The sequence below is a fragment of the Mauremys mutica genome, chromosome 13 (genome assembly GCF_020497125.1).
Source record: "Mauremys mutica isolate MM-2020 ecotype Southern chromosome 13, ASM2049712v1, whole genome shotgun sequence".
In the NCBI taxonomy this organism is placed as follows: Eukaryota; Metazoa; Chordata; order Testudines; family Geoemydidae; genus Mauremys; species Mauremys mutica.
Window position 1 is genome coordinate 11,696,227 of NC_059084.1, and position 24,654 is coordinate 11,720,880.

The 24,654-nt window shown below is 43.4% G+C and overlaps 1 protein-coding gene across 3 annotated transcripts in view; it reads left to right on the top strand.

Moving 5' to 3' along the window:
• The window catches only part of PMEPA1 (prostate transmembrane protein, androgen induced 1), a 70,126-nt gene extending 47,597 nt beyond the window's left edge, over nt 1-22,529 (top strand). For 2 of the 3 annotated variants that reach the window (XM_044984694.1, XM_044984696.1), the window contains exons 2-4: nt 14,446-14,600; nt 21,260-21,313; nt 21,417-22,529. In XM_044984694.1, coding sequence (XP_044840629.1) covers nt 14,446-14,600; nt 21,260-21,313; nt 21,417-21,965 — 758 coding nt within the window. In that variant the 3' untranslated portion in view covers nt 21,966-22,529. The remainder of the gene's footprint in view (nt 1-14,445; nt 14,601-21,259; nt 21,314-21,416) is intronic. The other variant, XM_044984695.1, reaches the window with a different exon arrangement.
• The last annotated feature ends 2,125 nt before the right edge of the window (nt 22,530-24,654 follow it).

Here is a 24,654-nt window from a genome sequence, read left to right on the forward strand (position 1 = left end):
GGATCTTCCTTCTTCCCTTTTTTAAAGATGGGCACTACATTAGCTTTTTTCCAGTCATCCGGGACCTCCCCCGATCGCCATGATTTTTCAAAGATAATGGCCAATGGCTCTGCAATCTCATCGGCCAACTGCTTTAGCACCCTCGGATGCAGCGCATCCGGCCCCATGGACTTGTGCTCGTCTAGCTTTCCTAAATAGCCCCGAACTACTTCTTTCTCCACAGAGAGCTGGTCACCTCCTCCCCATACCGTGCTGCAGAGTGCAGCTGTCTGGGAGCTGACCTTGTCTGTGAAGACAGAGGCAAAAAAAGCATTGAGTACACTAGCTTTCTCCACATCCTCTGTCACTAGGTTCCCTCCCTCATTCAGCAAGGGGCCCACACTTTCCTTGACTTTCTTCCTGTTGCTAACATACCTAAAGAAACCCTTCTTGTTACTCCTAACATCTCCGGCTAGCTGCAACTCCAAGTGTGATTTGGCCTTCCTGATTTCACACCTGCATGCCTGAACAATACTTTTATACTCCTCCCTGGTTATTTGTCCAATCTTCCACTTCATGTAAGCTGTTCTTTTGTGTTTAAGACGAGCAAGGATTTCACTGTTAAGCCAAGCTGGTCGCCTGCCATATTTACTTCTCTTCCTACACATCGGGATGGTTTGTTCCTGCAACCTCAATAAGGTTTCTTTGAAATACAGCCAGCTTCCCTCGACTCCTTTCCCCGTCATGTTATTCTCCCAAGGGACCTTGCCCATCAGTTCCCTGAGGGAGTCAAAGTCTGCTTTTCTGAAGTCCAGGGTCTCTGTTCTACTGTTTTCCCTTTTTCCTTGTGTCAGGATCCTGAACTCGACCATCTCATGGTCACTGCCCCCCAGGTTCCCATCCACTATTGCTTCCTCTACTATTTCTTCCCTGTTTGTGAGCAGCAGGTCAAGAAGAGCTTTTCCCCTAGTTGGTTCCTCCAGCACTTGCACCAGGAAATTGTCCCCTACACTTTCCAGAAACTTCCTAGATTGTCTGTGCACCGCTGTATTGCTCTCCCAGCAGATATCGGGGTGATTAAAGTCACCCATGAGAACCAGGGCCTGTGATCTAGCAACTTCTGTTAGTTGCTGGAAGAAAGCCTCGTCCACCTCATCCCCCTGGTCCGGTGGTCTGTAGCAGACTCCCACCACGACATTACCCTTGTTGTTCATACTTCTAAATTTAATCCAGAGACACTCAGGTTTTTCTGCAGTTTCATACTGGAGCTCTGAGCAGTCATACTGCTCTCTTACGTACAACGCAACTCCCCCACCTTTTCTGCCCTGCCTGTCCTTCCTGAACAGTTTATATCCATCCATGACAGTACTCCAATCATGTGAGTTATCCCACCAAGTCTCTGTTATTCCAATTACATCATAATTCCTTGACTGTGCCAGGACTTCTAGTTCTCCCTGCTTGTTCCCCAGGCTTCTTGCATTAGTGTATAGGCATTTAAGATAACCCGCTGATTGTCCCGCTTTCTTGGTCTGAGACAGGAGTCCTCCCCTCTTGTAATCTCCTGCTTGTGCTTCCTCCCGGTATCCCACATCCCCACTTACCTCGGGGCTTTGGTCTCCTTCCCCCGGTGAACCTAGTTTAAAGCCCTTATCATGTATGAACACTTATCATGTATGAACAGTGACTTGCTAAAATAATTCAGAATGCCACTGCTTTGATGCTTCCTTTCACAGAGGTCTCTAGTGTCCAGCCAACTCACAGTGCATGGGCACAGAGGATGTGAGGCGTCTGCTGCTATTTCGGCATTTGTTAGGGTTCACAGCAAAAGATGTGCAGACCTGTGGAGTATGTGGGCAAATACTGCCTGAACGATTATTATAAATGGAAAACTGCCCTGTCACCCATGATCAGATTCAAGAGAGAGACTTAGCCACGTGGTTTTAGCAGGAAATAGGATGGAAATTTTTCTTTCTTTCAGTGACAAAACTCATCAAACTGTTTACTCCCTTTTTTCTTTAATTTGTTAACACAAGGAATTAACGTCTCAGAAGAGTAATCTTGTATCTATATAATCTTTACTGTTGCTTTAATGTGTAAAGTTTGTCTTGAAAATGACCATGATAAGTCAGAGCAACGGACAGAAGAGTCTTCGTTCTGACTCACTGCATGGTCTTGCCCAAGCCCTTGAACCTCTGCTTGTCTGTAAAGTGGGGATAATAATACTAATGTGCCTCAGAAGGAAAATAAGGTCTATGTATTAAAGTTTTAAAGCTCCCTGCTGTCCTTGGAAGAAACTATTTGAAATGTTTATGAGGGTGAAAGTATGGCCTTATTTAAGTCAATAGCAAAACTCTCATGGACTTCAGTGAGGTCAGGATTTCACCAAGAGCTTTTGTACATATGTGAGCTTTTTGTATGTACAAAATGACACACATAGTTGTTTACATAAAAGTGTTCTTGCAAAACTGGAGGCTGACCTGAGCCTGGTTGAAAACTTGGCCCTAAGAGAATGTACCATGCTCGTAAGGGCTTGCCTGCCTCTGATGCCAACTGCCTCATGATCTCGCTGCTCCTGGAGCTATCATAAAATATAGTTTCAGATGCTCTCTTCAGAGCGTGCTTCATTAAAACCAATGGTGATGAGTGATCCGCCACTGGTTTTGATGCCAGTCTAGGTAGGTAGCATCCAAAAGTTCAGGTGCACTTCCCAAACCTTCTGGGTTGGAAAGTGAGCTGTGAACCTTTTAAAAAGTGAGGTTTTCTTACAAGGTGCCTGGTATTTCTGGATTGGACGTGGTGCATGGACCGCCTTTCTTCTGATACTGTGATTGAGCCACCTCCAATCCTGGCAAATACCTAAGAGTGCATGAAATTTTATGAAGAAAAGTTTACAAAACTCATCAAGAACACACATTTGGGGTATGGTTCAGGATCTAGATTGTGGTCTAGATCAGTTCTCTGTATCATCTGAAATGCCCCAGAAACTGATTTAAACAAGGAATTCAAATTACAGTATCAAGAGAATTTAGATGAAATCATTGTCCAAAGTAAAAAAAACAAAGCATTAGAGGAATCCATTTCACCAAGACTTCCTTTGACTCTGAATTCATATGCTTAACTTTAAGTCTCGCTAAAAATGTCCTTTAGTTTCAGCCCAGTTCACCATAGCATGTATGACCTGTGTATTCTTTACCAATTGGTAAAACAAGAAAATGTAGTTGCATTACCATCTTGAAAATTTCGTCTTCCCCACCCCCACCCTTCTCTTGCATGGTATGTAATACACAGAATGACTGAAGCCTAATGATAGTAATAGAACTGTTCTGACTTGCAGATTGTATCCAACCGAAAACAAAGGTCTTACTGAAAAATACTCTTCTGAAAACCATCCTGTACCTTTGTACCTTATAGATTTAGGGTGGGTTTTTTTGGTTTTTTTTTTAATTAGCTCAGCAAAATGTTTTCCGTACATACCTTGTTCCCCTACAGCGGTGGAGTATTGGCGTTCATAAATAAATGGTATAGCAGAAAAGAACAGTTGTTATGTATTCTGTATATGGGAACAATAATTGTAAAATAAGGAAATGCATTTTAAATCATCACATTTCAAATGCATCACAAATATCATGTGGCAAAGCTGGTTCTGCTTAAAAGCTGAATACTTGCACCACCTGATACATTTGGAAAGAGAAATGATCATTGGTAACAGTATGAATATTAACCCAAATCACTGTTTTCTTTTTAAACAAAATGTAAACCTTTTGTGGATGAAATGCTCAATGGACATAGTATTTGAAATGCTCCTAGTAGCTATCAGAAAGTTTATTCCTTTCAATGTCTGGTTCAATTTGATTTTAAATTCTAAAGAACCAGGTCTTCATTCAAATGAGTAGGAAATCTTGGCTCTGGTGCTCCTGGAGCCTAGATAAATGGAACGGTTTGCCAGCTGAAAGTCACTCACATGGGGCTGGTCAGAATGACAATGAGTTGTCCTCTGCCTTGTCACATAGGCAACAGTTACTAACCAGATTAGATTTTCATACATTTCAGACACTTTCAGTTCCTAATACCTTCGTGGGCAGACAGAAGTGCAGGCATGACCAAATTTGCACATGGTTGTTTTTAACCAGGAAAGGAGGAGTTGTTCCTCTTAGCTCGTAGGCAATTTCTTTACAACAGTGGCACCCACACTGTGCAAGGCTAAGGGTGCCATTCGCTCTTGTTCACAAATTTAGACAAAAAGTCAAAATAGCTGTGTGTGAAGCTATAACTCTGTGCACTTCTGTCATCGGGGGTAAACTGAATAGGCTGTGTTTTTCGTTGTCCACAAGCTGTGGGAAGCGCTTTGGGCTTCTGTGTTTGATTTAATGTAACACTATGATCCATTATGAAACTGTTATTCAAGAACAGACTAGTGATAGAAACTTGAATGCAGCACTTGATAAGTGATTTCACTTGGCCGTAAAAAACAAATTTCTGGAAACTGATAATCTATCTATAGATAGATAGATATAGATCACGCACTAATCCCAAAACCGGCAATGTCTGCCTAGACAGAAAATATAGAGAAGCAAGTTATCACTTAAATGTGGTGTCTGAACCTGTTAGTTTGAAATGTATTCAGGAGTGAAAATTATGCTAAATTAAATTAGAGTGACCTTACTTTGTATTTGGAAGCCAAATTTGTCCATCTCATAAAGCCTGGTGCATTCATAACACCTCCCTGGGGGAAAATTACAGACAGAAATGGAATGAGGTCTCTTCTAATTGAAAAATGACAATGATTAGGAAGCCAAATACAAAAGGAGTGGGGATTTTTTCTTTTTCTTATTTTTTCCTTAAGACACCTGCAGAATTATAAATTATATTCTTTGCAGTCACCCTTCCCTCCCCCCCCACACCCCATTTTATTTGCACAATGGCTGAATTGCATGGTTTTAGTATACTTTAGGGTTTATTAATTAGTTTGACTCTAGCCATTTGAATGAAATTTTACTGTGTAGATCCAGCTTTCCAGGGAATTTTTCACTGGTTTGAAAATGAAGCACATGAATACAAGTTAGAACAGAAGGAAGAGTTGGCATAAACTTTGATCCTTCAAGTAGATCTGGCCCTTTTGAAGCTTGAAATGAGCAAATCGTGTGGGATTTTTATTTATTTATTTATTTATTTAATTATTTCGGATTTTTTTTCCAAAAGTCCAGGTTTGGGGGCATGAATGTTCTTCCTATCGTGATACAGCACATCTGACTTCACCACAGGCTCACACGCTGTGCTGCTCACTGCAGGCTAGAGTTTGGGGTCAGAATGAGACTTACAGGCATCTCACTGATGCAATCCCCATAGGTAGCAGCTGTGGTGGGAGCAATAATGTCCAGATAGTTGGGGCTGCTGGTGTCTCTATCACTCTGTCATCTAGACCTGCTGTGAAAGTTGCTGATGCATTGTCCGCACGAGAGGCACATTGATGGCAATACGATGGTGAGAAATCTTTATTTATAAAACTTAGCGTATCCCTCATCTCCTTGGTGCATCTCAGCCAGGTGCTAAATTCAGATTCTAGTCCAGTAAAAATCTAGAGTCACTCTGTTAGGGATTTTTAGGTGCGTAGGAGCCATTTGCTTTCCTATGCAGACGAAGATAAATGATCAAGGACATGGGCATAGATGTAGGCGCTGACTTACCGAATTGCTAGGGGGTGCTCGACCTCCCGCTTCACCCCAGACCCTGCCCCCACTCACCCCTTCTTCCAAGCCCCCGCCCTGCTTCATCCCGCCCTCACCCCGCTTCCTTCTCCCACCTCTTCCTTCCCTCCGCTCCACCCCCCGCCTCCTGCATGCCACAGAACAGCTGATCCACAGCAGGTGGGAGGAGGGGGAGGCTGAGCATGCACTGTTTGTTTTTCCCGTGGGTGCTCCAGCCCCAGAGCACCCACGGAGTCGAGACCTATGGGATATGAAGAAAGAATAGCTGAAATGAGAGGAGTGGACCTATGATATTGCAAAAAATATGTTTGTAGGATGTTGAGATTAAATTTCTTAATTGGAGGGGAAATTACTTTTGTGAAGTTCTGATCCTGTTTATAATGTTAATTTTTCCACACAGCACATATTGTTAAACTAAATGATAAATTTAAACAGCCTGACTCATAATCGAAAGTAGTGAGTGCTATGTGATACACTGCAGAACCATAAATTTCATCATCTCACCTGCACTCTGCCCACTAATCTACCTCATTTCCTCATCTCTAATAATCCTATCATGTTAAAATAATAGCTTTTGGCACCTATGTTGTAATCAGCCAATCAAATTAGTGGCAAAGTAGGCAATATTTGGTACTGGACCAGGGATACAGTATCAGACTTTTAACCTATGTCCCTAACCCTTACACCAGGGGTCGGCAACCTATGGCACGCGTGCCAAAGATGGCATGTGAGCCAATTTTTAATGGCACGCTGGAGCCTGCCGGGACTCCAGCATGCCATTAAAAATCCTGCCCAGCCCGGCCCGCTCTCCTCTGCCCTCTGCTCCCCCCGTGGGGGCAGGGAGCAGAAGCATAGCCATGCGCACGGGGAGGGCAAATGGCCCCACTCTCCCGGCACGGCAAGCCGCGGGGTCCGCGCTACCGGGCCGGAGCGCCGGGCCTAGCGCAGCAAGCTGCCGGCCCCTCCCCCGCATTCTCCCCTCCCCTGGAGCCCTGCCGCCACGTGCAGCGCTCTGGGGGTTGGGGCTGCGCGCTCCCGAGGGCAGCGTTTGGCTCCGCGGGGAGGGAGACACGCTCCCTGCTCAACCAGGAGCAGCGTATCTAGCTCTCCTGTGTGGAGCCTCATGGTAAGGGGCCCAGGGCTGGGGGGGGTTGGATGGGGTGGGGGCAGTCAGGGGACAGGGCGTAGGGTGCGTTGGATGGGGGGATGGGATCCCGGGGGGGTTGCTGGGGGTGGGGGTCTCTGGAGGGGGGAGTCAGGGAGCAGGGGGGTTGGATGGGGCATGGGAGTCCTGGGGTTTGTGAGGGGGCAGGGGGTGGATAGGGGGCAGGGCAGTCAGGGGACCGGGAGCAAGGAGGGTCCTGGGGGGAGCAGTTAGGGTGGGGGGTCTCTGGAGGGGGTGGTCATGGGATAAAAGGAAAGGTCCTTTCATGGATTGAGAACTGGTTAATGGACAGGGAACAAAGGGTAGGAATTAATGGTAAATTCTCAGAATGGAGAGGGGTAACTAGTGGTGTTCCCCAAGGGTCAGTCCTAGGACCAATCCTATTCAATTTATTCATAAATGATCTGGAGAAAGGGGTAAACAGTGAGGTGGCAAAGTTTGCAGATGATACTAAACTACTCAAGATAGTTAAGACCAAAGCAGATTGTGAAGAACTTCAAAAAGATCTCACAAAACTAAGTGATTGGGCAACAAAATGGCAAATGAAATTTAATGTGGATAAATGTAAAGTAATGCACATTGGAAAAAATAACCCCAACTATACATACAACATGATGGGGGCTAATTTAGCTACAACGAGTCAGGAAAAAGATCTTGGAGTTATCGTGGATAGTTCTCTGAAGATGTCCACGCAGTGTGCAGAGGCGGTCAAAAAAGCAAACAGGATGTTAGGAATCATTAAAAAGGGGATAGAGAATAAGACTGAGAATATATTATTGCCCTTATATAAATCCATGGTACGCCCACATCTCGAATACTGTGTACAGATGTGGTCTCCTCACCTCAAAAAAGATATTCTAGCACTAGAAAAGGTTCAGAAAAGAGCAACTAAAATGATTAGGGGTGTAGAGAGGGTCCCATATGAGGAAAGATTAAAGAGGCTAGGACTCTTCAGTTTGGAAAAGAGAAGACTAAGGGGGGACATGATAGAGGTATATAAAATCATGAGTGATGTTGAGAAAGTGGATAAGGAAAAGTTATTTACTTATTCCCATAATACAAGAACTAGGGGTCACCAAATGAAATTAATAGGCAGCCGATTTAAAACAAATAAAAGGAAGTTCTTCTTCACGCAGCGCACAGTCAACTTGTGGAACTCCTTACCTGAGGAGGTTGTGAAGGCTAGGACTATAACAATGTTTAAAAGGGAACTGGATAAATTCATGGTGGCTAAGTCCATAAATGGCTATTAGCCAGGATGGGTAAGAATGGTGTCCCTAGCCTCTGTTCGTCAGACGATGGAGATGGATGGCAGGAGAGAGATCACTTGATCATTGCCTGTTAGGTTCACTCCCTCAGGGGCACCTGGCATTGGCCACTGTCGGTAGACAAATACTGGGCTAGATGGACCTTTGGTCTGACCCGGTACGGCCTTTCTTATGTTCTTATGGTCAGGGGACAAGGAGCTGGGGGGGTTGTATGAGTTGGGAGTTCTGGGGGTCCTGTCAGGAGGCAGGGGTGTGGAGAGGGGTTGGGGCAGGTAGGGAGTCGGGGGGGGGGGGGTTGGATGGGTCGGGAGTTCTGGGGGTCCTGTCAGGGGGCGGGGAGTGGTTGGATGGGGCATGGGAGTCCTGGGGGTCTGGCTGGGGACGGGGGTGTGTATAAGGGTTGGGGCAGTCAAGGGACAGGTAGGGGGTAGGGTCCAGTCTGGGGACAAGGAACAGGGAGGCTTAGATAAGGGGTGGGGTCCTGGGGGGCAGTTGGGGGCAGGGGTCCCAGGAGGGGGTAGTCAGGGGACAAGGAGCAGCGGGGTTGGGAGTTCTTAGGGGGACAGTCACGCAGCCCTCTGCCCTGAGCCCTGACCCCCGACCCTCCCCACACACCCTCTGCCCTGAGCCCTGCACACCCCTCAGGCCCCTGCCCTGAGCCCTGTACCTCCCTCATACACACCCAGCCCTCTGCTTGACTCCTTCATCCCCCCCCCCCCACCCTAGCCCTGACTCTGGCACCCCCACCTATACCCAGCCCCCCCTCTGCCCTGACACCTACACACCCCCCCCCACATACCCAGCCCCCAGCCCTGACTCCAGCCCTCTGGGTCCTGGCCGCCGGCCCCGCACAGCCCGCTGCTGGCTGACGGACCCTTGCCAGCTGGCGTCCCGGATGCAGGCCTCGCTCAGCCTGCTGCCGGCCTAGGTGAACAGAACCCCAGACCAGCAGCGGGCTGAGCGGGCCGTCAGCGTAAGATCAACATTTTAATTTCATTTTAAATGAAGCTTCTTAAACATTTTGAAAACCTTGTTTATTTTACAATACAACACTAGTTTAGTTATATAATATATAGACTTGTAGAGAGAGACCTTCTAAAAAACATTAAAATGTATTATCGGCACGTGAAACCTTAAAGTAGAGTGAATAAATAAAGACTTGGCACACCGCTTCTGAAAGGTTGCCGACCGCTGCCTTACACCATCCCCAACCTTCCCCCTGGGGAAAACATCCTTTGTTCAATTGCAGACTCTCCAGTCATGATACTTTTGTGTATGGAAAAGCTGTTTTATGCGACTTTTAGAGGACCATAAAATTTGAGGTTGGACCCATGGTAACTAAGAGTTTTGCAGGTGGGAGGGATATGAAAAACACTCCCAGATGGCTTTAGCTTTACTTATACCAACAAAATTCCTTAAGCAGTTTAGCAAGACTTGGCTAATTGATGTGTCTCACACCCATCGTGTGAGAACTTTTTCTTTAGAACCAGCTAGTCTTGTTTGGGTTTTTTTAAGAGTCTTCAGAATCTTTTGGAATAGAACCATGTCCTTTTTTTAGGTTTTATGAGCCATTTGGTCACCGATATCACTCTTTTTTATTTATTTATTTATTTTATTTAAAGTGACCAAAACATTTGTCACACTTTATCACCGGCAAAGTTGACTTGCCTCCTTAAAATCCAGCTTTGTGTAAATAATGCAGCAGGCAACACATTCCATCATGTGGGATGGTTGTTTATCCAGCTGATGATCTCTGTCACAAATAGGTAGGAGAGAAAAGAGGGCTCATCATTATAAAGGTGCAGTGCCGGCTCTAGCACCAAAAAAAAACAAAAAAAAAGATCAGCGGCTATTCGGCGGCAAGTCCTTCACTCCGACAGGGAGTGACGGCCCCGCCGCTGAATTGCCGCCTGACGTGCCGCCCCACTCTTCATTGGCCGCCCCAGGCACCTGCTTGCTAGGATGGTGCCTGGAGCCGGCCCTGTAAAGGTGTGACATTGTCTGTGCCCTTCTGTTTTGTACAGGAGCTGGACATGTAGAGTTTCTAATTAGAACTGATGGAATATGAGAGTTTAGAAAGTCACCTGAATTTGAGAGGGGTTGTTGCAATAGGCCGAAATGGAGTCACTGAGTTGAGTAACTTGGGCATTTTGACAAGGGCAGGATCATTAGAAGTGGAATGTTCTTCAGCAGTGCACTGTCTAGACTTTGTGCCAAGCCTTAGTTACAGAAGACGCACAGGACCTTTGCTGGGACAGCTCAGAAAGAGCATAAAGAGTTCAGACCGGAGTGGCAGACCAGAACTGCAGCCTGAGTAGCAGGCAGTCTTTGTATCTGCTGCAGTTTTAGTTGCTATCCGGACTTTGAAATGAGTGTCTGGCAAATTCTTGTGAATCCATGTGCATGTATAATCCCTAGCATTGTACAGGTGCATTCTGAACACCATATTGCTACAGTACCCAGTCATCTTATGTGACCTCCATTTTTCTTCCTGAATAATTAAATGGGGTTCCTCTCCAGATTTCACATGGTTGGGGTCACCTTATAGGAAAAGTGTGTGTGTGGGGGGCGGTGATGAGGATATTTGCTGGAAAGTATATTGTACAGTAGCTGGACATGGAGAGTCTCTAATTAGAACTGCTGGAATATGGGAGTTTAGAAAGTCACCTGAGTTTGAAAGGGGTTGTTGCAATCTGCTGCCAACTCTTGTAGTCTGGCCACCCAAAGGAAAGTGAACTGGGACTCTTCCCTGCCCGCCCCATGTCATCCATTTACAGCAGGCCTTTGGCTCTGAATAAGCATCTCAAGAGAACCTTCTTTTTTTAAAGGGGGGTTTGGTGTTTCCCAGTGAGCAGAGGACCATAATAGCCCCAGTAGGAAACAGAATCACTCCTCCCAGTTAAGTCTGGCGTTCTGCAATTCTGGTACTCTCGTCTCTCTAAAGAAATGCAGACTAGCCCAAAAATGCAGGTCTCCTGCTGCCCGGAAGACGTAGATGGCAGCTCTGGGAACCCCCTCCATCCTGCAGACAGGCAGCCATAAATCTGGTTAGTAAAACAAAACAAAACAAAATCCCTTGCTCCTATTTGAACCTCCTCCTTGTCAGGCGAGGCTGAGGCCTGTGCAGTGCGTGATAGGACTGCCAAATGCAGTCTGCCCTAACTCCACCCTCAAGGCAGCCTGCCTGTCTGCCAAGCGCTTAGAGCTGTCTAGGAAGCAACCAAGCATGCCCAGGGCGATAGCAGTTAACACAAGGACAAGGGGATTGTCTCCCTGTCAGGGTTCCTGTTACCTTTAACCTCTCATGGTTGGAAGGAAACAAAGGGGCTCCGGGTAATGGTTTAAAGCCTCTCATCCTTTTGGTCATGCAGGGAGACTTTCTACAAAGGGCCCTTGAATTTTAATGGCAGATATTTAAATGAGGCGGAGGGCCTGTGTGACTGTTTCCCTTCATGGCATTGTGTGGCTTTTTGACATGTATCTCATTGAGGGAGAAAGTGCAGAGCTGCCTTTTCTCTGGAGTGGATTTAAAGACCTCTGTTTATTACGGGCCCCAAAACAAGCCCCAGTGACAGGCTGCAGCTGTGAATGTGGGTGTCGGGGGACAATATGTGTACTGTATGTTACCCGTTCGGTGGAGAGCGTTACATCTAGAGTCTTGAGACTTTGAAAGGCTCTGGAGGGGAGAGAGAACTCTTTGCTGTCGCTGGGTAAATTTCTCCCCCCATCTCCTTTCCAGCCCTTTTCCTCCCATTAAAAAATGGTATCCAAGAGGCTCATGCTTGGAAGCTGTAGCTTTGTAAAAGTTTGAGAAGGGAATGTTGGGGGTGGGGGGAATCTACCAATATAATACACACATTTTTCTCCAGGGAAACCTTACCTGAAGTTTTCCCTATGCCGTTGCATTACAAAAAGTGAGGAGATTTATAAGAGTTCTTAATAGATTTCCCCCCCCCCTCCCCCCAAACTATTGGAATTAATCATGTGGAGGTTGTGCCTGGAAGAGATGATTAACTAGGGTGACCAGATGTCCCGATTTTATAGGGACAGTCCTGACATTTGGGGCTTTTTTTTATATGGGTTCCTATTGTCCCCCTGTCCCGGTTTTTCACACTTGCTATCTGGTCACCCTATGATTAACTCGCTTTAAGCATCCTTCTCTTTCTAGAACCACACATCTCAATCCTAGCAGGGTCAAATAGCCCTTCATTCTCCCACAAAGCATGCTGCCTGTGGGGGTGTCAGATTAAACCTTAAAAGAGAGAGGTTCTATGTAGCTGGCATGCTGCGCCCATCACCATGACATATGGGCACCTGGTCTGCTTTACTGTTGAAGATCCCATGGCTCCCTTTTTAAGAGAGTAGGGTTTGTCCCTGGGACCTTAGCTAACATTCCCTTCCATCACTGTTTGTGCAGGGTACTGTGGACTGATTGTTCCACTCAGTTGCTTCCTTCCACCCCAGAGGTAGCTGCACTTTCAGTGGTGCTGTAGATAGGTGGGCTCCAATCCTGAAAAGACACGCTCTCACGCTTAAATTTGAGCACCCAAGTATTTCCACTGACTTGAAGACATGCCCAAGTCTTTGAAGGTTGTGGGCACAGTCAGTAGTGGTTTGGGATCCTTTGGGATGAAAGATGCTATGGGAAATGTAATATGAAGACTGGTCTGGTGGCAGCTACGGCTGCTGCTGCTGAGCAAAGTTAATTCCAGGGTAACTGGCCAGAATTGCCACCTGGACTGTTTTGCTTGACATTTTATTTGCTTTTACTTCACTGCTGCCAGAAGGAAAATGCTCCATAAAAAATATCTGCCTTAGTCAGCAGACCCCATCCCATCAGATACAGATGTTACTGTGAGCTGTCCTGTTTAGGCACTCTTACATTTTAATGCAAATTACAGTATCTGTGATAGTGGAGGGCACCGTTTTTGAAAAAGTGGTTTCTGTGGCTTTTCTCGCGGAGGAACAGGTTATATCTAAGTTGTCAGCACTGTTGGCTTTGCTTTTCCTCCCTTCTTTCCCTTGAAATGGCCCCTGTCTTTATAAATATCACTGGGGGAGGAAACTTTCCTGAGATTCCCTCTGCCAGGATAGCACAAATAGAAAAGCACCGTGCCCTCGCTTCAGGCCAGAGAACAGGTGAGCATCTGTGTTCGGCAGACGGTTAGAGTAACTTCTTGGCCAGCTGCCAGGGAGCGGAGTTGCTCAGGGTAGCTTCCAGGCTCTCCCTGGATGCTGAATACATCTTCTCAGAACTAGGTTTGCATGGAAATAGCACAGAACAGTCTGACAGATATTTCCAATATCTAGTTCCAGCCAATGCATGCTACAGTCCAAGTGAGGAACGATTTCCTCTGACGTTAGGAGCTATTCCACATCAGTTGCTGTCTAGACACACTGAATTAACTGGTAACCCACTGAGGCTCTTTATGCCAGTTCACACCATTCAAGCCCCCACTGTCAGCTGGCTGTGCTGGGCACAGAACTGAATGTTATCTGGAGATCTGGTATATAGATGTATTGGGGAGGGGTGCAGTCAGTGTAGATTCAAGGTTTGTCCTCTCATGAAAAGCACAAATTCTGATTCACTATGTGTTTTTTGGCAGATTAACTGAACCTAGAGAGGGAGACTTGTAGTGTGGCTGGGACTGGGAATCGATTTCTAGGTGTTGCAGGCTTGCTGTGACCCCTTGAGCAGGTCTCCATTTACAAACCGGGGATAATACTCACCCAGCTCACACGGCTGTTAAGGCCTAATTTAATACAAGATCCTCAGCTGAATACAGCTATGTAAATGTTAAGTGTACTGCAAAACCGAACTCAGTTTTTAATATTGTTTAATTAAGACCAGAAGTATTTGAGGCATCCCTTCATTAAATAGGGTGACGGGGCATTCAGCACAAAAATAAAACTTTGACAGACTGATTAGTGGAGGCATCTAGCAAGCATTTCTGGTAGAGATAGGCCTGAACCCAGCCCCCTGGGAGATTTTGAGAAACTTGGTCTCTGGACTCTAGCCTCGCAACTCAAGCCGATAAAGCCGACATCTAGGTATGATTTAGAATTTGCAGATCACATTTAAAGACAGTCCCTCATCTATTACGGATGAGGGCTGTTATTCCTTGGTGCTTGACTGGAAGCTTTTTCTATGTTGCTTGACTGGAAGCTTGCAGAGAACTTTTGTGTCTGAGAGCTTGAAACATCCATGGAAACAATTCAGCTATGAAACTCCACTAGCTGTATGGCCGAACTCAGCCTAGGATTTCTTGTGCTGTATTTCATGCTGCTTTCTAAGGTGGCTCAAAATGCATGTCTGTGTCTCTTGCAGCGGAGTTGGAGTTTGTACAGATAATCATAATCGTGGTGGTGATGATGGTGATGGTGGTCGTTATCACATGTCTGCTGAACCACTACAAACTCTCTGCACGATCCTTCATCAACCGGCACAGTCAAGGGAGAAGGAGAGATGAGAATCTGTCTTCAGTAAGTAACTGCGCCATCTCTGTGTGCACATTGCTGGCCAGATGGTCAGAAGCTTGTGAAACGTTAAAGGTGGAAGGAGTCTAGTTTGATTGCATTTGCCTATCTAGTAAAGTGCATGTGCCATTTAGAACCCTACAAACAGGCACCTTCCAAGCAGCTGAATCTTTCAGGTGGTTGGGGTCTTGCAGGATTGTGTGTAGAAACTTCAGGTTAGCATCCTGTGCCTTGAGAACAAAACCACAACATGTGGGAAGTTGGGCACTTTCATGAGGGCAAACACAGCAGTCTTTTTATGCTCTGTAACTTCCAGACATGCAGCTGTGAATGTGTATACCAATGCCAACTAACTGGCCTGATGTTATTCAAAGGGGGAATCACAGCATGGCATGGGGGAGGGGTATTCTTGTATCCCCTTGAATCTGAAAACACCAGTTATAAATACGTGGATGGGATTCACGTTATTGACTCTCATAATCCCAAAATACAGCGGTCCTTTGGGTGTTTCATTGGCCAGGGAGTCCTAACAGTATAGTTACTGTTGTTTAGAGATGAGGGTGCAAATATCATACAGAATTTACTAGGGTGTTCTGTAGTAGTGGTCCAAAAGCTGCATTATTACCACTAGAAGTGCAATGTTGTTGGGTTTTTGTTGTCCCATGTAGAACACAGAAAACATGGTCAGTCTAACAAAGTGAATTCTCCCTGAAATAATGCCTGAAAAGTTCATGGTGCAATTTAAGCTTCCTGCCTCTTTCGAACAAAGAGGAAACAAAATTCTTTTAATTGTAGTGTTGACACGAATTCAATCAAAATCCATTCCAATATCATGACAGATATTAGTCACGTTGCTTAATGCACAACTGGAAGATGTTCAAACACTATGGTGATGAGCACATTATAAAAACCTACATAGAAAAGAAATAGAATCTTTATTTTTCTTTGCGTCTGAGCATGTGATTTTCCACTACTCTTTTTGTTTGATCTACCATTTAGTGCAGCAATAACTTGCATTCATCTATTTCATTGCATCCTGAAGGATCCCAAAGCTCTTTAACAATAAGAACCTTTCAAACTACCACTGGTGTAGAAGGCAGTACATAGCAGCCCTGCTCAACGGTTTGGGACAGGAAGCGAGGAAGAATACTTCATCCATTTGAAACTGTTCAGGAGTTTCCTTAGGCAGAAAATAAAAACGAATGTCCCAAAATACAAGTCACTTTTTCCCAATTTACAGGTTTCCACTATAAATCAAAAGCACCGACAGATGTTTAATTTGTCATGTATGGTGCACCATACCCATGCATCCAGTGTTTCCTACAATATAGAATCAAATAATGCTATCCCTTTGAAAACAGGAAACTTGACATTCAAAAGAGTGTGTTCTAGTGAGTCCTCCCTATGGCACCTATTGAAGTGCCCAAAGCATGTAGTAACATGGCATCTGGCGACACTGTCCAGTATTCGTTTAATGTCCCGACGAACGGAAACCATCCTCATCCCAGAGATGCCCTCTCACTTTCACATGAAATACTCACAGGTAGCTGAGGCCCCTTGACAAGGTCTTCTTCCCAAAGTGAGAGAGACCCTCAACTGTGAAATCATGCAGTTCAGTCAAAGGACCCTTCATTTAGTCTAATGTGGATGGAATGTGTCTCCAAGGAGTGAGGGAATGAACAAGTTGTTGTTTAAACCAGGCAAGAGGAGTGAACTGCAAGGGGTGGTATGTGAACTCTTTAACTATGGTGATTTGCAGATGAGGCATTTTACAAAAGCATCTGCCCCTGTTTGGAGTGAACAAGCCGGGGGATCAGAGCTGAAATTCTAACCTGAATCCAGATGCCAGTGGGTAGTGTCAAAAACCTTAGCTGCCATTCTTCCTAAATTCTCACACACCTGGTTTCTGCCAGTAACAAAATACCAGAAGAGAGGCTGGTTTTGTCATGCTTTCAGTCCAGCCAACAGCCGATAGGAGCTGAAAGTTCAAGAGAGAATCCATTCTTGCAAGATTCCTAGCCCACAGCGAGCTACATAGGGATTTCATTAATAAATCAGACCAGCATTCCATCTAGTCTGGTATCATGGCTCTCTGACAATGGCTCATCCCAAATGCTTCAGGCATGCAAGACACCCCATCATGGACAATTGGGGAATAACCTTGGCATCTTTCTGCTCCCAGTGAGGGGTTGGTTGATGTTCACATGTCAGGAATTAAGAGAGCTATGCAAAAAAAGCTCACCTGCAATGCCCTCTGTTATAAACCAGACCTCCAAAGGTGTGGTGAGCCCACAGATTCTGTCTCTGATCTAAGGCGCCTGCTGTTGATAAACCAGGCTACATTTAGAGGCTTACGTGCCGAGGTGTGCAAGGTTCTGATTCTTGTGTTATGCCTAAAGCAAGCTGCTAAAACCTCCCACAGGACAGAAAGTTGGTGCAGTTCTCTGTGGTCTTTGAGGGCTCTTTGGAAGTGGAACCTCATGGGCTTGGGGAAGGAGGGAAGCAGTGCAAAACCAAGGTAATCTCCTGGCAGGTTTACACTATGCCAGTTCAGTGCCGCTTGCATTGTGTACAATACTTTCAGAGCCTATTTGAATTTACCACCGAAGGAATACTTTTGTAACACAAATTAGCTCCATAGATCAAAAGCTACATTATCTTTTATTTTTAATTATGAATCATGTCTTGGTTTCCTTCCTCCCCATCCCCCAGAGGAAAGCTTCACCCCCACCCCGTACAGTGTAATTAACTCACAGCCACACAGTACTTTAGTTACTGGCATGCTGTGAGCACTCCTGTAAGGACAGAAAAGCCCCCTAGTGTGCTAAACAGGAAGCTCATTACACAAGGATCAATCATAATAAAGATTTTAAAAGTGGCCTATTTAAGATTCAGCACAGTATGATTTTTTTTTTCCTGTAGAAAACAATGTTCCAACATCAGTTGCTGCCTGTCATCCCCGCACATTCTCTGTATTAAACTAGATAGTGGTTTGCCAATCCACAGAACACACTGAGAAGTTCTTTTTTTAAAGGCAAACTTTTTCATGCCCAGAGATGCCTACTGGAGACATGCACTTTCCATCTACTGAAGTACTCAAGTGGCCTATTGCTTGGTTACGTTTTTTCTTTTATTCAAGATCTGCATTAGAGCCAACACTGTTTTGCTTCTTAACATTTGCAATTAAAAGAAGAAAGCCTTACAATTGCCCCCAAAATGTTTTTAATGTGACTACTGCTGGCACCATGTTTCTCTGTTGCCTTCTCTGCCTGTCACAGATACCTTCGTTTCTCCAGAGTCTGTCTGTCTCTAGTAAACACGACAAAACCTTCCTTTCGAAACAGCCTTTTCCACCATAAGAATGATACTCAAAATACTGATACCCACTTCTACTACGAAAGCCCTTCTGATTCCCTGGAAAAGGAAATCAAAATCAGAAACCCTTCTCCAAGCACGGTGTTAACTCCCAAAAAGCTTCACTATTCCTATTACCATTTGATTTTACATGGAAGGTACTCATATATTACTACACTGATGGGCAGCCATGTAAATAGACGGATAGAATTCTTAAATAAATAACTTTCAGTGTTATAGTCTCTCACAAATTGTATGGAGAGTCTTGCAGTTTTGTTCTTTAAGCCCTAGACCGTGGAGTTATGTATAAACACCACAATCTCAGCTTTTTAAGAAATAAATAAAAAGTAGGTTTCTAGGCATCATGCAACTGACAAATGATCCCTAAGTGCTCAAAAGTTAGAAAGCCCAATCTCATGGTTGGTGTGTTTTTGGTTTTGATTTTGGTGGGAGGGTGGAGGGGTGGCCTTCCTCGTGATTTTGGAATGCTTAGGATTGGCATTATAGCACTCCTATGACCAGGAGACTGATGTCTTTTTAAAAAATAAATAAATAAATAAAATCAGGATTAATATTTCAGCCTACCAACTTTGCACACCTCTGGCTGCTGCTTTCCTGGGCTGCTTTTTATTTTCCTCTCTATATTGAGAGATGAGACATAAGCTGCTGCTCAGGCACCATAATGACGGGTACTGTACAAGGCCCCAGTCTGCAACATTTTAGCCCATCCTTAATTTCATTGGGGTAAGTCAGTTGTTTGCAGGATCAGGCCCTAAAAAAGCCCAAATAGAATGAATTAGAACCAAAATCCCAGATCAAACCACTTCAGACTTTGGATCTAGATCTGAACTTCGCAGCCTCCCGCTCCTTCACTGCTTAGATTTCTGGTCGTTCCATTTTAATGCTGTTCTGGTTCCTCTTGGGCACCATCCACTTGTGATTATTATTTTTTGTATCTTGGTAGCACCCAGGAGCCCTGGTCAGGGACCCCATTGTACAGTGACTACTACAGAACATGGAACTAAGAGATAGTCCCTGCCCCAAAGAGCTTACTGCCCGGATACGGCAGGGGGGTGGGAGGTGAGGATTCCAGGGGGAGGGAAGCTTTGAAAGTAACTTAATTCACTTAACAATGTTTCACCTCCCCTTTTGAGAGCTGCTTTATACAGAAAACCCAGAACCCTATCTAGTGGCATAGCGTTATTCCCTCTGCCCTGGGGAAAGCACTGGCCTTCCTGCTGCATAGCCGCCACCCGTGTGGAAACAGGTTGACATCACTGCAAGGGAAATGGAAAAGCAGATGGGACATTGCAATGGCACTGCCCACTGCTAAGTTAAATATAAAACATCTAGCAGAAGGCAGGGAGGCACTAGCTGCTCAGGAAGTTTGCCATGAGGACATTGCAAAGTAAACACTTAAATGTTTTAAAGTGATTCCCTCTGCTGCCCTTTGGTTCAGCTTCCTTTTAATCGAGGTAACAAAGAGTAATCAAATGTACCTCTAAGCCAGCAAAGTTTTAATCCGTGCGTACAGTCACAGTGAATGTCTCAAAGCCATATATTGACTCTGTATTCACTTCTGAGTAGTATCCTCAAATCGCAGTATCTCTTCTGTTGCATTCCTTGCCTAGCCATACAACATAATCCCATGCCTCCTTTAGAGAGGGCTGCATTTGGTACAAAGAGCCAGATCCTTAACTGGTGTAAATTGGCATAGCTCCCTCCATTTCAGTGGTTCCATTGGTTTACACTAGATGTTTCCAGTGATTCAAAAGTTGTTTGGTATTAATTATTTTGAGTCCCTTTTGCGGGGGGATAGCGGGGTTGTGTTTTTGTTTTGTTTCCAGACAGGATTTCAGTCTGTGATGGGTGCAAGTGCCCTTTGTGGCTTCGGCTATTGAGGGAATTTTACCATAGAATATCCTTACAGAACATCACTTCATGTAGGCAAAGGAAGCCACATGCAATTAAATAGACTAAACAATCAGTGCCTGTGTAGACAGTTACATATTAAAGTCTCAAAACTCCCTATAAAATATTGCATTGTTCACAACTATCAGACATTTCGGCTGCATAGATATGTGGTATGAAACTAAAATTATAGATCCATTATCTTTAACTCCAAAGTATGTGGTTGTCATAATACTTAACCTCTTGCATTTCAAGGAGAGACTCCCTAAAAACCACAGAGAAGGGAAAAGAATCTGAGACATCTCTTTTCCATATAAATCCCTGTTTTTGTTCCACTGATAACAGGACTGCCTTGTGATTTGTGTGCAGAAATTGAGCTTCAAAAGCAAGTACTTGATTGGATTCTTGAAGTATCCGACATCACATGCAATGCCACAAAATATATTTTTCTAAAATTGAGGGAAATAGAGAGAAAGAGACAAAGGTTGTGCAAGTGGATGGGAGTTCTCTAATTCAGAATGCACTGTTAGATAAGTTAATTTTCCTCCTACCTAATATTAACAGATATGTTTTCATTATTTAAAAACCCACAAAATTAGAGCCACTTTGGCACCAGAGTTCACCCATGTGGATCTCAGTGTTGCCACTACTGCAATTTTATCATGTCTTACTATATTTGGTGGGGTTTTATCTTAAGTCCCCAGATGCTGGAGTATAGTTGTTACTATATACAAATTTCCTATTAAAAGAAAAGGGACATTTCTAGCCCTTATAGTTGCAGAGAAAAGTTTGAAAATGTGAACTATAAAAGCTCTAATAGCAGAAGCAAATAAGGAACCTTTTTTTTTTTTTTTTTTTTTTAAATTTTAAACTAATCTCGGTGGTTTTGGGGCTTGGCTCCTGATTTTTGAGTGCCTGATGTTGGTGATACTGAAATCTAATTGCAGGACTGGGGGCAATGCTTGAACACAGATAAGACTACTCATGCCTGAGCACCAAAAAGTGAAACTGACCAAAAAAGCAAAATTAAAAAACAACTCTAATGAAAGAGAGAGTAACACTGGTGTTGTTTTCACTGTCCAATTCAAGCTGTAAGTGAGATTAAAAAAAAATAGAAAGACTAAATGATGAAAATTAGATTTTGAGAATTCTTTCGGTGTTAATAATCTAATGCTCTTAATAATGCAGGTAAGAATATTGACTGTTTTTTAAGACCTATGACTATATACTTTGCTCTTATAAATTATGTGGCTCCACTGACTGGAGCTACATCGATTTACACCAGCTGATATTCTGGCCCAGAATGTAACTTGGTAAAATTCCTTTGAAAATATTGGGCAGTTTAGACTCTGGCTGGACAGGAATGATTCTCAATTCTCCTCTTATTCTTTCCAATGTAGGAAGGAAGTCTGTGGCCTTCAGAAAGCACAGTGTCAGGAAATGGAGTAACAGAGGTGAGGACAAGGCTGGTATTGCATAATAACCTCATCTGTTTACATGCGGGCTGTGATACAGGCTGAAATGTTCCAAAACTCACTCTCTCTCTCTCGTCTTCAGCAGCAAATCTACACTCCAAGACCCACAGACAGACTATCAGTTCCATCGTTTTTGCAGAGGGACCGTTTTAATAGATTCCAACCAACATACCCTTACATGCAACACGAGATTGACCTCCCACCCACCATCTCCCTATCAGATGGAGAGGAGCCGCCCCCTTACCAGGGACCCTGCACACTACAACTCCGAGATCCAGAGCAACAAATGGAACTAAACAGAGAATCGGTCCGGGCCCCTCCCAATAGAACCATCTTCGATAGTGACTTGATAGATAACTCAGTGTTCGGAGGGCCTTGCCCACCCAGCAGTAACTCTGGCATCAGCGCGACCTGCTATGGAAGCAATGGTAGAATGGAAGGACCGCCGCCGACCTACAGTGAGGTGATAGGTCACTATCCAGGATCTACGTTTTTCCAGCACCAGCAGAACAACAATGGCATGCCCTCGATACTGGAGGGCAGTAGACTCCACCATTCGCAAATCAATGGCCTTGAGAGCACAACCGCATGGAACAAAGATAAAGAGAAACAAAAAGGGCACCCCTTTTAAAAACGAAAAAAATCAAACATGAAAGTAAGAACACTCTGCACTTCTCATTAAAAGAAAAAAAAGAGAGAGTTGGGGAAGACGAGCGAAAAATAAGAAGCCCTTTCCCACCACTCTGTGTATAATATTTACTTGTTATGTCTGGTCTGAATGCACAAGCCAAGAAAGCTTGCAAAAACATTTCTTTATTGAGCTGCATCTAGAAGTTTAAAAAGGAGAAAAAAAAAGAATCAACCGTAGTCCTTCATTTTTTGTTGTTGTTGTTGTTTCTAGTTGAGCTGTGTGTGTGGATGCTTTTTTTTTTATTTCACTTAACTTTAAAAAAAAAAATTTGCACAAAAACGTTTTGTTTAAAGATCTGCAATATATATATATAAATATATATTAAAAAATAAGAGAAACTGTATGTGTGAGGAGCAGGAGTATTTTTGTATTAGAAGAGGCCTAGTTAAAAAAAAAAAAAAGTTTTGTTGTTTTCTGAACTAGGAGAAAAAAATGGCAATTTTTTGAGTGCCAACTCAAAAAGTATGTATTACATTGTTTAAAAAAAAAAAAAGAAAAAGAAAAGAAACAAAAACAGAAAAAAAACAGAAAAAATCAAAAGCAGGGGTTTAGAGTTATTTATATAAATGTTGGAATTTTGCACTATTTTTTAATATAAATATGTCAGTGCTTGTGTTGGTCAAAGCCTCTATCATGTCTACCACAAAACTGTTAAGGGATACATTTCAAAGTGAAGAACAAACTAGCTGGAAGGGGGTGGAAAAATCCTGAAGTTTAAGTGACAGCCCTGGAAGGAACATTGCAAGAGAGACTGCATCTTATGCAAATCTTTAATTTCCATGGTCACCTGAGTGTTACCCATACAATACAGTCTGCTACTGGGTAGTTTAATGATAGTCACTGCTTTATACATTCCCTATAGAACAAGAGGAGTTTGTGTGTTTGCATGTATGTTGCCAGTTAGGATTATTGGAGTTAAAACTAAAAAAGCTCTCAACACTTCTGTGAATTAAAAACAACAGAAGCAAACAAATTACCTTTTTTTTTTTTTTTTTTTTAGTTTTTTTGAGGGGTGGGGCAGGGGTGGGGGATAAGCTTCAGTCTGAAGGAAAACAATGGGTTTTTTGTTTTGTTTTTTGTTTTTGCTTTTCTTTAAATATTAAACTGAAGGGCTCTGTTTTGAGAGAAAGCGGTGCTTATTGAGGTTAATGTGAGTAAACGGTAACATAACTGAAGTCTGGCTTTTTGGATAGGTTTTTAAATGGGACACCGAAACAAGCTTTACAGTCTGTAGTTTGTTCACGTCATTTTCATAGATGTTAAACTGCAAAACTTTTATTTGGAATAAAACAGAGTGCAGTTGTCTTGCATAAATATCTGCAATCCTTGTACACTGCCTCTGGTTGTTAATTGTTTTTCTTTTATTACTCTAGAGAAAGAGGCGTAAAAAACAATAGATGGAAATGAATCTGCTCCTGTGATGTATTAAATAAAGGCTAATGAAACCATGCTTAATGCTTTAGAAGCAAAACCCTTTACCTCTTCTGAATATTTCTTCATTCAAAACAATCACCATCCCTTGTTCCCCAATGCCAAGGTTCCACCTCCCCCCGCCCCCTCCAAGCACCTCCTCAAAAGCATTGGATGTGTTTTTAATTTATCTTTGTTTCATAAGCATTTTGTCTTACTATGCTATTGTTTACATTTTTTCTATTGTGTGGATATCTGATAGACGTTTTACCCTTGTGGTGAATTTGTATGTGACAGAGTGAAATATTAGAGAGAGAGAGAGAGAGAAACACATAAGGGAATAATTGTTCTTGCTACCTTGTGTGCAGATATTATTAGCTGAGCTACACCTCTCCATTTGCTGGGAGAGGATATCTACAAATGTGAGGAAGGGTCAGATGGGGGAACCACAAAGAGTGAAGATTTTACAAGGAGGTGTAACTTCTTTTTCTGCAAGATGCTAACTAGTAGAGTAACATAAATGAAAGATATAAAGGCAATAACTATAAACTATTGTTGTTAAGCAACTTTTCCTATTACTTGAAAACAAACAAACCATGAGAACAGTTTTGAAGTTTTGACCATTTGAACAATATTTATATATATTTTAAAGGAGATAATGAATAGATGAACTTGAAGTTTGATCATTACTTTGTTTTTGCTTGTGGGTTTTTTGTTTTGTTTTGTTTGGGGTTTTTTTGTTTTGTTTTTGTTTTTGCCTGGTAGTAGTCCTGTACCTTCACAGTATCACTGCCTGCTTTTCCACAGCTTCTTGAAATCGTCATAACTTTACAAGTCATGTCACCTAAATTCTGTTGACCTTCAAAACAAGAAAACGAAAAACAAAATAAAAAAAGTCATGCAAAGGAATAAATCTAGTTTGTCACGAAAGATACAAAACTGATGAATTTATACAAGTTTTTAAAATTTATCTTTCCTTTATGTAACATGTCTATTTAGTGCCTTATTAAAGAAACAGTAATCCTCCCCTTACAGAGGGAGAAACAAATCTTTGCTAGTGTTGTGAGTTACCAGGGTCTGGTCTTCTGACCTTTAGATCCTTGCATTAAATTTTCCCATTATGTATTTAAAAGGGGTACTGCTTCTTTAAATGCTCCCTTTCACCCACTAGACCCAGTTTGATGTGTCTAGCCATGTAAGGTGCTCCCTTTCTGCCATT